We start from the raw sequence: 11,777 nt of genomic DNA, 5'->3' as shown, positions 1-11,777 counted from the left end.
ACCTATTCCTCACAATAGGCTTGTACCCAACTAAAAACAAGTCCAAGCCTACTCTCCTATTAGTTTAAAATCCCGCCTGTGTAGATCTTAGAGAACGGAAACACCCTCCTTCTTAGCTCTTTTTGTAGCTTTGAAGTTTACAACTCAACAAAAATATTCTAGAGTGCTTGACTGAATCGACCCGACCCGACCCATTTTTTTTAACCTTAATAATCTAGTGATCCCATACTCACTAACCACCTAACCATAATAAAACCAAACAGCGGAAATAACCAAACGTTAAACCAATGAATTAGATAACTAAATAAATAATTCAATCACATCTAACCATCAATACCTAATATCATAAACCAAATCATAGAACAATGAATAAGTGATGTTTGTGATATTTCACTCCAAATCTTTTACCTAACAAGACCATACAACGACTGAAAGTGCACAGTTATTCAATATAGTATTTTAGGATCGATCCCACAGAGAGTAATAGCTAACACAAATTGAATTAAAAGAGAAAGAACTATGGCTAAGACTAAATAAGAGATTGGGGTTTTGGTTTTCCTAATATCTATTGCAAGTAAATAAAAACGGTTTAAAACTATAAGACTAAGGCGTTGGGCGTTTTGGGAGTCATCTTAGGGTTTTTTTGGTTCTAAGCAATATTAAGTGTAAGATCTAACAAGTAAATACTAATTTTGGTCTAGGTTCTCAACTACGAAACACTAATTAACTAACAAGCTATTTTCATAGAATGAAAGTCTAAAGTCTTCATACTCCGTTACTCAACTTTCGCAGGCAACGACGCATGTCAACCAGCTAGTAAAACAAGTTTGATACATTCACCAAACTCCGCAACTCAACTTACGCAGGTTACGACGCGAGGTTTTGGTATAACACTAGTTCGGAGAAGTAGGATAACGCGGTTAACGCTCCCGTTCTCTAGATCAGCACTTGGTGATCAATCCAAGCACATGCATTAAGATAAAGATGTCCCAAAAGAACTCTAATACAGAACCGAAAATATGATCTAACAACCTAATTGAAGCGAACCATGAATTTCTCTTGAATCACCCCATAAAACCCAACAAAGTAAATTACTCGCTCATGATGCAAAGAAACGACATTGATATTATAAAGAATAGTATCAAAAACAAATCAATTAACAAAAGGGGTTAAAAGGAAACTTTTCTATTTGTCACAAAAGTAACTTGATCCCAAAAGCAATGAAAGTATTAAAAAGAGTAGAAAGAGAGATTGGTGGATCTTCAAGGGCTTTGAGAGGGACGAGAGGGTGCGGCTGCTTCTCTGGTTGTCGCTAGGACGGCTCCAAAAGCTGTTGATGATGCATGGCAGGGGCGGTTTTGAGGCAATGAAGAGAACTTGAAGTCACACCTTGAAACCCCAGGTCTTTAAGAGTATTTATATAGTTTTGTCTTGGATTAGAGTTTGTAAAGATAGAAAGGTCTAATCTTCTTAAGTGCAGGACAAGGGGCGGCGAAAGAGGCTTCTGGACAGTGGAGGAGGCTTGGAATGGGCCGCAATGATGGTTGTTGTTCAGGCCTTCAATAAAAGGCCATCGGCTAGATGGTTCTCCTTATGTCGGTTTATAACACGTCTCGGTAAATCAGAAATATCTTCCGGATAGTTGGATGGATTGACTTGATTCCACTTCGAAGAGAAAGATGACTCTTCCAGCTTTCCGTAGACACCAAGCATGATATAATTTGAGTTATGGAAATTCTTCAAAAGTGGCCCGTACTGAAAAACTCTAAATCTGTCCTTAAACATGTTTTCCTTGTCTTTTGGTCCTTTTGCAATAAAACCTGTAAAACCTTTTTGAAACCTAAAATACTTGATAATAGACTTTTTATACCTAAAATCTCATCAAACTCTTCCTAAATGCATATGAAAACTATAGCTAATATGGGTAAAATAATGATGTTATCAATAAGCAACCTAAACATCCGTTCTAGACCACTACATTCCATTTTAACAACCTAACAACAGCATAGAACCAACAACCGAGCCTCTAGAATATCCTCCTCTTCATTGCCTTGATTCCACGATCACACTTTGTCTTTACCTGCACCACAAACACAAATTGAGATGCATGAGTATTGTGATCAACACTCAGTGAGACAATCCCTCACATATATTAGGCTATACACACAAGCAACTAATACTCCAATGTTAAACAAGCAACAAACAAACACAAACAAACCAGGAAGACAGGTATCAGCCGCCTGCTGAAAATGTTGGTGTCGACCGAAACCCTCCTGATGTCAATAGACACACCCTCTAGGTGTTGATCAACACTACCTCATAGTGTCGATCGACACAGCTCCTTGGTTATGACCGACACAGCTCCTTGGTTATGACCGACACAACTCCTTGGTGTCGATCGACACAGCTCCTTGGTGTCGACCGACACTGCTCCTCAGTGTCGACCAACACCCCTCCTCGACCCAAAAACCCTCAAACCGACACTCATCAAGTATATGTGCCGTCAACACCTTGTTGTCAACCGACACCCACATGGTGTCGATCGACACCAACTCCGCAGACACGTTCTGCTCGGAGCTGAAAGTCAACTCTCTGTTTCTCTCCATCTCCAATCCGTCCAAAACTTGACCAAAAGCCACAAGAAGCCATATGATCCATGTAGCAACCATAACAACCAACTGTCCTTAGAGCCAACAATTCTGAACACGTCTGAGTCCTATCTCCTAACCATGTCTCCATCCCGTGGCTCGGGTAAAACATTCAATGTCGTACCAACCACATATCCCTTCATTGGAATACTTCATGACCACACAAGGATCATCAAAATGCCACAAAGGCTGCCACTAAAGCCAATAAATGTCCTAAAATGGACCGCCATAAAGGCCGACTGTGTCTAAACAGACCGCCACCAAGACCAAACAAATGTCATAAACACGACCACCACAAAGGCCAAACAATTGTCCTAACAAGGACCGTCACAAAGACCATTCATCCCGAAGGACCAACACGAAGACCACTTATCCCGAAGGACCATCATGAAGACCACTCGTCTCAAAGGACCGTCACGTAGACCACTTGTCCCAAAAAACCGTCACAAAGACCAATCATCTAGGAGGACCGTCACAAAGACTATACATCTCAAAAGATTGCCTAAACAGGCGACACGTCCCTAAGGACCGTCATGAAGACAATACATCCTGAAGGACCGCCTAAACAGGCAACATTGGCCAAACAGCCCGCCACTAAGGCCACACAATTGGCTAAACAGTCCGCCACGAAGGCCACACAAGCCCCACCAAGGCTATCAACCTCTAAAAATGGGCAAATTCTAACTCCCATAAAATTTCCTATTTTTAGCACTTTCCATTTCAGGAAACTTTCCACTTTTAGAAACTCACACTTCAAGAAAGTTTCCGCTTTTAGCACAAGCTTCACGGAATCTCGTATACCGAACACCACCTCATCTTGGTACTTATTCGCACAACCAATCACCCCTAAACGACCAAGTAACAAGAGAGATGGGCTGGAATACTCCATTCCGCTCCAGCCACAGACTACAACTGGGACTAATCTAGAAAAGCTCAAGTCGCGGCCTGATTCTCGAATCACTTTTTGAACCTTGCGTTCATCCTCACCTATCCTTAACACCATTACAGTCCCAAAGGACTCTCACTAAAGGAACCTTCTTCTTCTGAATTTCCTTGACTCTCCGCTGGAGAACCCTCACCGGTCTCACCTCCAAAGTCATGTTGGGCTGAAGATCTTCGGGAATCTTAGCCAAAAACTGATCTTCCTCGCGGAGACACTTCTGCAGCGTCGACACATGAAAGATCTTGTGGAACGCGCGCATAACATCTGGCAACTCCAGCCTATATGCCACCGGTCTCACCCACTCAACTACCCTGAACGGACCCATATACCTCAGACTTAATTAGTCTCTGTCAATGACCTGTTCGGACCCTGCAACATGGCCATCTTAAGGTACACTCTGTCTCCCACCTGAAATTCAAGATCCCTCCTCCTCTTATCGGCATAACTCCTCTGCCGATCCTGAGCTTCCTTAATGTTCAGCTTCAGAACCCTAATCTTCTATGAGGTCTTCTGAATAAAACTCGCACCATATATGCTCCTCTCCCCCCACCTGAGTCCAGCATAATGGTGGCCGACATGGCCTCCCATACAACGCCTCTTAGGGAGCCATCCCGACACTCGCCTGGTAGTTCTTGTTGTAAGCAAACTCTACCAAGGTCAGGTGATCCGCCCAATGGCTACCCCAGTCCAGCACACACATCCTCAGCAAATCCTCCAACGTCTGGATCGTCCTCTCCGACAGCCCATATGTCTGATGACTGTAGGCTGTACTCATATGCACCTTAGTGCCCATCTCTGCCTGAAATACCCTTCAAAACACTGAAGTGAACTTGGAATCTCTATCAGACACGATACTTGCCGGCACCCCGTGCAATCTGAATATCTCTCTCACATTCTTCTTAGCCAACACCGCTACTCCATCGGTCTTCTTAATGGCCAGAAAGTGTGCCGACTTAGTCAACCGGTCCACATTGACCCAAATTGCATCATAGGTCTGAGACACTGGCAATCATACCATGAAGTCCATCGTGATCATGTCCCAATTCCACTCTGGAATGGGCAAAATCTCTAACAAGGCACCCAGAACCTGATGCTAAGCCTTCAATAGCTGGCAGACGTTGCATCTCGCAACCCAACTAGCTGTACCCTTCTTCATCCCGACCTAGTGATAGTACCACATGAGGTCACGATACATTTTAGTCGCTCATGGATGAATAGATAACATGCTCACATGAGCCTCTCTCAGGATCTCCTGCCTATACTCCTCATATTTGGGCACACAGATCCGAACATGCACAAGTATAGTACCATTGGCACAGAACTAATACTCTGAATCAACAACTCTAGAGGCATTCACCAGCCCCACAACCTTCTCCTGAGCCAACCGCACTCTGCTCCGCAGACACGTTCTGCTCGAAGCCGAAAGTAGAATCTCCATTTCTCTCCATCTCCAATCCATCCAAAACTCGCTCAAAAGCCACAAGAAGCCATAGGATCCATGTGACAACCATACCAAGCAAGAAAACACCGCAAACACCATAGAATAAGCAAAAACAAGGAAATCTCAGGGTTAGATCAGCCATGGTCAGGCACTCACCTCTTTTAAAGGAAGTTACTCACCAAAACTGACGAATCCAACACCTTAGAAGGCTTCTCCATCGTTCCTAGCACAAGATCTCCACTCCACAGGAATAGATCTCCACTCCACAGGAAAAGATCTCACCAAACAGGCCAATAATCTCCAAAAATCTCCTAAGAACACTATCTAGAACTTTTTCTCCTTTTCTCACACTCTCGGGAACGACAAAACTCTAAAACCCCATGACCTTGGACAACTGTAGTGTTGTAAAAGAAGAAATTAGAAGTTTATGAACTTTAAACTTTTCTTATATTCCTTCAAATTTTGTTTACTTCACAAAATATTGGATTTTGAGTCACTGAGGCAAAGAACGACACTTACAACCCCTTCTTACTCTAGAAACCTGACTCTTCATATAGATAGGTTTACAAATGCTACTAGAGCTAGCATCGCTTAATTGTTGATAGGGTACTGCCTTTCCCTCATTCCTTTTTTCTTCTTTCGATCTACCTCTTTTCTGTAGATCTGGCTTGGTTTTTGTTTTAATTTGAGAGTCTTGTTTATGAATGATTTTGTCGAAGTTATATGTGTTCACGTCAAGTCTTGTTCTTCCTTATACTCGTTCCTCCAGTTTTTTTTTTATTATGTATTATATTGTTTTATGGATTTTCCTTCAGATTTGTGTTGATCCGGTAACTCCTAAAGTATTAGATATCTGGAGTTTTGATTTTTTATACAATCTACATTGCTTGTCTCATATGCACACCATATGTTCGATGAAATTACTAATTTAAAGTATTAGAACCTATTATTTACAAAACATTGAGTATTCTATCAAGTAATTATTTGAAGGTTAGTTTTAATGTTAACTTGCTGTGCTTAATTTTGGATGCACTCAAAAGAACTCTCTTTACATATACATGTGAGCTAAGCTACACTGAAATTGACTAACTAGACTACTTATTGTGTCACTTACAAGGTCTCTCGTTATTACTAACTGAGATATTACAGGTTTTGCTTTGCTTTTTGATGGTCTTTTTCTGCAAGTTTTGATGGTGATGCCTTTTAGATTGGTTTAGTATTTGTGTTGCTGTTAAACTCATAGATTGGACTTTTTCTACTATTTTCTGTAATTTTGTAGTTTCTCTATTCCATTGGAGGGTGAATGATTGTTTCAGGTTTCGTTGGTGAATCATGAAAGGAAAAGTGAGCAGCTGAGAACCATATGCTTGCAAGCCATGCTGTTTTTCAGACTTCTCGGGTATGTATATTATGATTGTCTTCATTGTTTATGTCTTGATGTAATTATCTCGTAACTACTCTAGGTTTCTTTGTTTGGATCTTTGGCATGTCTTTATCCTTAGAATTTTTGTTTTTACATTGATCCAGTTAGAAATTAATCAGTTCATGGTTTTGAAATTTATTAGTAAATATTCTGTTGCAGAATGAGAAATGGCATTACTGTAATAAATTTAATATTAGAAATGAGGTCTAACCAAATTTAATGTTCATATATATACATGTATTTTGATAATTTTATATAATTATTAATTTATACTATTATTGGGACCATATATTTACAAAGGATTTTCAAAAAGTTATTATTTTATTATATTATCGAATTATGTCCAAAATTACACTGGTCCCAACTTGGGACTAAAGAAATTTATTAATTTACAGAGAGTATTAATTTACCGAGTATTAATTTATAGAGGTTTGACTGTATATCTGAAAAAGTGAACAGTGACCTCACGGAACATTTGTCCATCCCTGATAATTTTTTTTCTTTTGCCATGATTTTAGTCGAAGAAGATGAATCAAATTAGAAGGAATCAATATGATGTTTTTTGCTAACCCAAATTTAAGAAAATCCCAAAAAAATTAGGAATCGATCTTTCAAGATTTTTGTGTTCATTTCTCTTAAAAATCAAATACTAAATTTAAATGTAAATGGCATTACTGTAATAAACCACACAACCCTGGTTTAAAAGTAATAATCAAACTTTTCTGTATTGTTTGAGTAACTCGGATTTCATAACGTGTTGTTATAGTAATAAACCTACTTTTATGTAATATTCTAGGTAATTTCTCAAAAAAAAAATCAGTTGAAACTTACTCTAAAATAAGTTAATCAGTGAAAGAAACATTTTCCAAATCAAATTTTGAATTTGTTGGATTGAATCATAAAACGACGTTGACATTATTTTAAATTTTATAAAAAAATGAAATGACCAACAACAAAGAAAAACTTTAAATGACTAATTTATTCTTGGTGTAATCATGTTTCGTCCCTTTAATAATCTCACTGTCTTATGCGTCAGACCAGAAAAAGAACTTCGACAATGCTACTGAAACTTTCCACAGATCCATCGTCTCCAACATTATCTGTACAAACCTCCATGGGATCTCTGTGATACACCACTCTCTCTCTCTCTCTCTCTCTTCCTCTCTCTCTCTCTCTCTCAAGCTCGGAGAGTATTAAACACACACAAAAACCAGATCTTTCTCTCTCTCTCTCCACCCAAAAAAAATCGAAACTTTATAGTTTCTGCTTGATGAAAAGCAAAATCCACCACCAGCCCAATGGCGGGAGCAACAATGGTGTTATTACAGGTAGCGATAATGGCTGTCGAAGTGAGTCACCAAGCCCGCCTTTATCTCCAAACCGGCGTGTCCTCCGTCGTCAACGGCGGCAGACTTTACTCAGAGCTTCCTCTTTCTCTCTCCGGAGAAATCTCCGTTACTTGCTTCTCCTTCCTATGATTTACGCTTCTGGGCTTCTCATGTGTGTCGGTCCTTTCTCGGGTCTTGTCGGGTGGGTTTATGTTCCCGGGTCTGTTTATCGGAGCCCCGAGATTTACCGGAAACTTAAAGATGACATTCTCTCTGACAATTCAACCGCCCTTGAGGTAGGTTCTTTTTGCATTCTCTTCTTCTTCCACAGTAAAGTCTCGATTGTTTTAAAAAGCCCCTTTGTTCGATTTTTGGTAGCAGTTGTCTTATGTGTGGAAATACAAAAGGAGACCAAAAATGCCAAAACCTTGTCCTAATTCAACAGTTTCATCACATCTTGGTCTTACCAGTGGTAAGGAGCTAACTTATTTCCTATTTAGATTTTATTTATGGCTGCTTGCTTCCTAGTTTCTTGNTCTTTTTGCATTCTCTTCTTCTTCTTCTTCTTCTTCCACATTTTTTACAGTAAAGTCTCGATTTTTATGTCGATTGTTTTAAAAGCCTTGTTTGATTTTGGTAGCAGTTGTCTTCTGTGTGGAAATACAAAAGGAGACCAAAAATGCCAAAACCTTGTCCTAATTCAACAGTTTCATCACATCTTGGTCTTACCAGAGGTAAGGAGCTAACTTATTTCCGTTTAGATTTTATTTATGGCTGCTTGCTTCCCAGTTTCTGGGATCATTAAACAAACTTGATTCTTTAGAACAATCTTACAATGTGTTTTGATGAATTTTTGTTTCAGAATCATCTCATCTTGCTCCTAGTGGTTACTTGATCGTTGAGGCAAATGGTGGTCTTAATCAGCAGCGTTCCGCGGTATCATCTTCTTCTTGTTCCTCTTGCTAAAACATGTTTCTAAAAGAGTTGTTATTCAACTTTTCGATTGTTTCAGATTTGCAATGCTGTGGCTGTTGCTGGACTCCTGAACGCAGTTTTAGTCATACCCCAGTTTGAATTTCATGCTATTTGGAAGGATTCAAGGTAAGTAGCCATTTTGGAAATATCATTTCCTTTTCACAGTTTTTGTTAAAATATTTTGGACTAAGGAATGTATAATAATTGTGGCAGCACATTTGGGGATATTTATGACGAAGATCATTTCATATCTAGCCTCGAAGGTTATGTGAAAATTGTGAGAGATGTTCCTGATGAGATAATGACTCGTTTTAATTACAACATGTCAAGTATCCCTACTATTCGGGTTCAAGCTTGGGCTACCGTAAACTACTATAATGGGGACGTCTATCCGGTCTTAAAGGAACATGGGTAGGTTGACTTATCTTCTTACATGACTTAACAACTCTCTTTTTTTTTTTTTTTTGGTCTCTTAAGGAACATGGTGTCATTGTTTACTTTGTTTTCAGGGTTATACGGATTTCTCCTTTCGCAAATAGACTGGCGATGAGTGTTCCACCATATATCCAACTTTTGAGGTGCATAGCTAATTACAACGCATTGAAGTTTTCTTCACCCATATCAACACTAGCTGAAAAGTTAGTCGATCGGATGGTCGAGAAAAGCTCAGAGACCGGAGGAAAGTATGTCTCAGTTCACCTTCGGTTTGAGGAGGTATATTATTTGTCTTTGATGTATTTAGTTAGAATCACTTTTATGGTTTAGAGAGACAAGGATTTAATTAAAAAGCCTTGGTTTTTTTCAAGGACATGGTGGCATTCTCATGTTGTCTCTACGAAGGTGGAAGAGCTGAGAAATCTGAAATGGATGTGATCAGACAGAAAAGTTGGAAAGGAAAGTTCAAACGAAGAGATCGTGTCATTAGGCCCGACCTTAACCGAGTTAATGGAAAATGTCCCCTTTCCCCGTTAGAGGTTGACATTGATTAACAACATTTCCATCAAAATTTTCTTTATTGAGCTTTGTTTTCCAATTGCTATTTTCCATTGTCAACATAGGTCGGTATGATGCTCCGTGGTATGGGATTTGATAACAACACTTCAATATATTTGGCCTCGGGACGAATCTATCAGCCTGAGAAACATTTGGCTCCTCTCCAGGAAATGTTTTCCCGTCTCTACACAAAAGAGTCTCTTGCAACTCCAGAGGAGCTTGCCCCATTTGAGGTTTTTATTTTGACATACATCAGTCTCTAAGCCAAATCAACATTTCCAAGTCTGATATTTGTCTTGTTGCTCTGATTAATTAGGGATATTCTTCCAGAATGGCTGCTTTGGACTACACAGTGAGCTTGTTAAGTGAAGTGTTTGTGACAACTCAAGGTGGAAACTTTCCCCATTTTTTGATGGGCCATCGGAGATTCCTCTATGGTGGACATGCAAAAACTGTCATACCGGACAAACCCAAACTCGTTCTCCTTCTTCAGGACATGGACGTGAGGTACAATAACTCTTCCTTTCCTCATCGTAGAGTTCATGTATAATATAAACACTAGGAAGAGATGAACTTTAGATAAAATATGGAACCAAGAAACGACGCAGAGTTTTGACATCTTCCATAGCTCTCATGCACAGAAGAGACCTTATAATGAGCCGTTTTACACTTTTTGAATAGGAATTTGTACAAATTTCCTCTGAATCTAAATCTTGAACAGGTGGGAAGTTTTCAAAAAGGAGATGAAATTGATGCTAGGGGAAAGTGATAGAAAGGGAGTGATGGTACCTAGGGTCAGGAAGATCAACCGGAAAACTTCCATTTACACATACCCTTTACCCGAGTGTGAATGCATCTTTCATTTGTCTTCCAATTTCTCAGCTACCGGAAACATTCAGAATCTTGGAGCACTTCATCCAACTTCCAACCTCATGAATACTGCAAGACTATAGTCTCGAGTCTTTTTGACCCTTACACTGAAGCTTTGTGCCAAGTCCTGAACGTTTTTGTGCTCTTGACGGAAGCAAGCAATCATATATGAAGGAGATTTTTATGAGGGAATTGAGTTCACACAAGTGTAAGAACTCTCTAGGATTGAAACTGTGTTGCTTGCTATTTCTTGTCATGTAGGAGTTAGGATAGTCACAAAAACAGGGGTGTGATTTTCTGTACTTATGTTTTCTTCTTCTTTTTTTTGGTCATTACTTTACACTCTGTCCCTCAAATTGTTCAAGTGTATAGTAATTTACAGTTGGTCTTATTTTTTGTTGTTCTGAAAGTTCTTTGTAACAGTCCCCCAGCTTCCCACTAGATTTTACATTCAATCGATCTGGCTTCCGCAAACATGTTCTCTTTCGTCTTCATTACACCTTCCTCTTTCGTAATCATATGTGAATCAATGCAAATATGCAAGTAGATCTTCAAAGGTTTAAACTACACCCTAGAGAACGATTGAGGAATGACGTAAAAAATCTAGCTTTAATAACCTTTGATTTTATTGCAGCACACCTTGGTTCATCATCATTCAATAGTTACGTAATTATTGTACGAGAATTTGAAAATCTATCTAGCTTAGGTCTCTCAAGTATATTCATCTCAAGGAATAAGGGTATTCATGTAATATACTGATTTTGAAATTTAAAATTAGGAAAGTTATCTAAAACAAACTATCACCATCATAATTAACTGATTATAGATTATACAAAACTTTAATATTTTCTAGCCAGTTCTTTTGTAGTTTTAAACTAGGTTGCATCGAAATAGAAACGTGGAAGCAAAACGTTTCGGATGCAGGAAATTTTTTTTTTAAAAAGTTAGGAAATGGAAACGTTTTGAAAATATACGTTAAAACACCAAACATAAAAAGCATACTAAAAGGAATATTTGAAATAACACAAATTCAAAACAAAAATATCAAATAGTTGAGCTAAAACACTATTGATTTGATATAACACCAAGCATTGTTTTAGCGTTAATTTGTCATCACTGTTAATTTGTGGACTCACTGTTGATTTCTGGACTGTTT

General features: G+C 39.0%; 1 protein-coding gene across 5 annotated transcripts; it reads left to right on the top strand.

The window, feature by feature from the left end:
* Positions 5,484–11,076, top strand: LOC104757888 (uncharacterized protein At1g04910-like). 5 transcript variants are annotated; one of them, XM_010480667.2, is made up of 12 exons: positions 5,484–5,638; positions 6,349–6,431; positions 7,492–8,079; positions 8,424–8,517; positions 8,646–8,719; positions 8,796–8,884; positions 8,972–9,169; positions 9,268–9,472; positions 9,565–9,732; positions 9,817–9,984; positions 10,068–10,258; positions 10,473–11,076. In XM_010480667.2, exons 3-12 carry the CDS (start codon positions 7,726–7,728, stop codon positions 10,702–10,704), a joined length of 1,773 nt encoding a protein of 590 aa, XP_010478969.1. In that variant the 5' UTR covers positions 5,484–5,638; positions 6,349–6,431; positions 7,492–7,725; the 3' UTR covers positions 10,705–11,076. The 5 variants fall into 5 exon arrangements, with proteins under 5 accessions (XP_010478969.1, XP_010478971.1, XP_010478972.1 ...); XM_010480669.2 differs by lacking the exon at positions 5,484–5,638 and having other exon boundaries at positions 6,176–6,431; positions 8,427–8,517; XM_010480670.2 differs by lacking the exons at positions 5,484–5,638; positions 8,424–8,517 and adding an exon at positions 8,165–8,255 and having other exon boundaries at positions 6,181–6,431.

This window comes from Camelina sativa, chromosome 17 (genome assembly GCF_000633955.1).
Source record: "Camelina sativa cultivar DH55 chromosome 17, Cs, whole genome shotgun sequence".
NCBI lineage: Eukaryota > Viridiplantae > Streptophyta > Magnoliopsida > Brassicales > Brassicaceae > Camelina > Camelina sativa.
Note: the sequence above shows the minus strand (reverse complement) of the source record. Positions and strands in the feature narration are given on the sequence as shown.

Bases quoted from the DNA above. Each gene is read 5' to 3' on its own strand.
- LOC104757888 (XM_010480667.2), top strand. From the start codon at position 7,726: ATGAAAAGCAAAATCCACCACCAGCCCAATGGCGGGAGCAACAATGGT. The intron at 8,885-8,971 runs GTAAGTAGCCAT...TAATTGTGGCAG, and splicing joins GCTATTTGGAAGGATTCAAG to CACATTTGGGGATATTTATG. The intron at 10,259-10,472 runs GTACAATAACTC...AATCTTGAACAG, and splicing joins CTTCAGGACATGGACGTGAG to GTGGGAAGTTTTCAAAAAGG.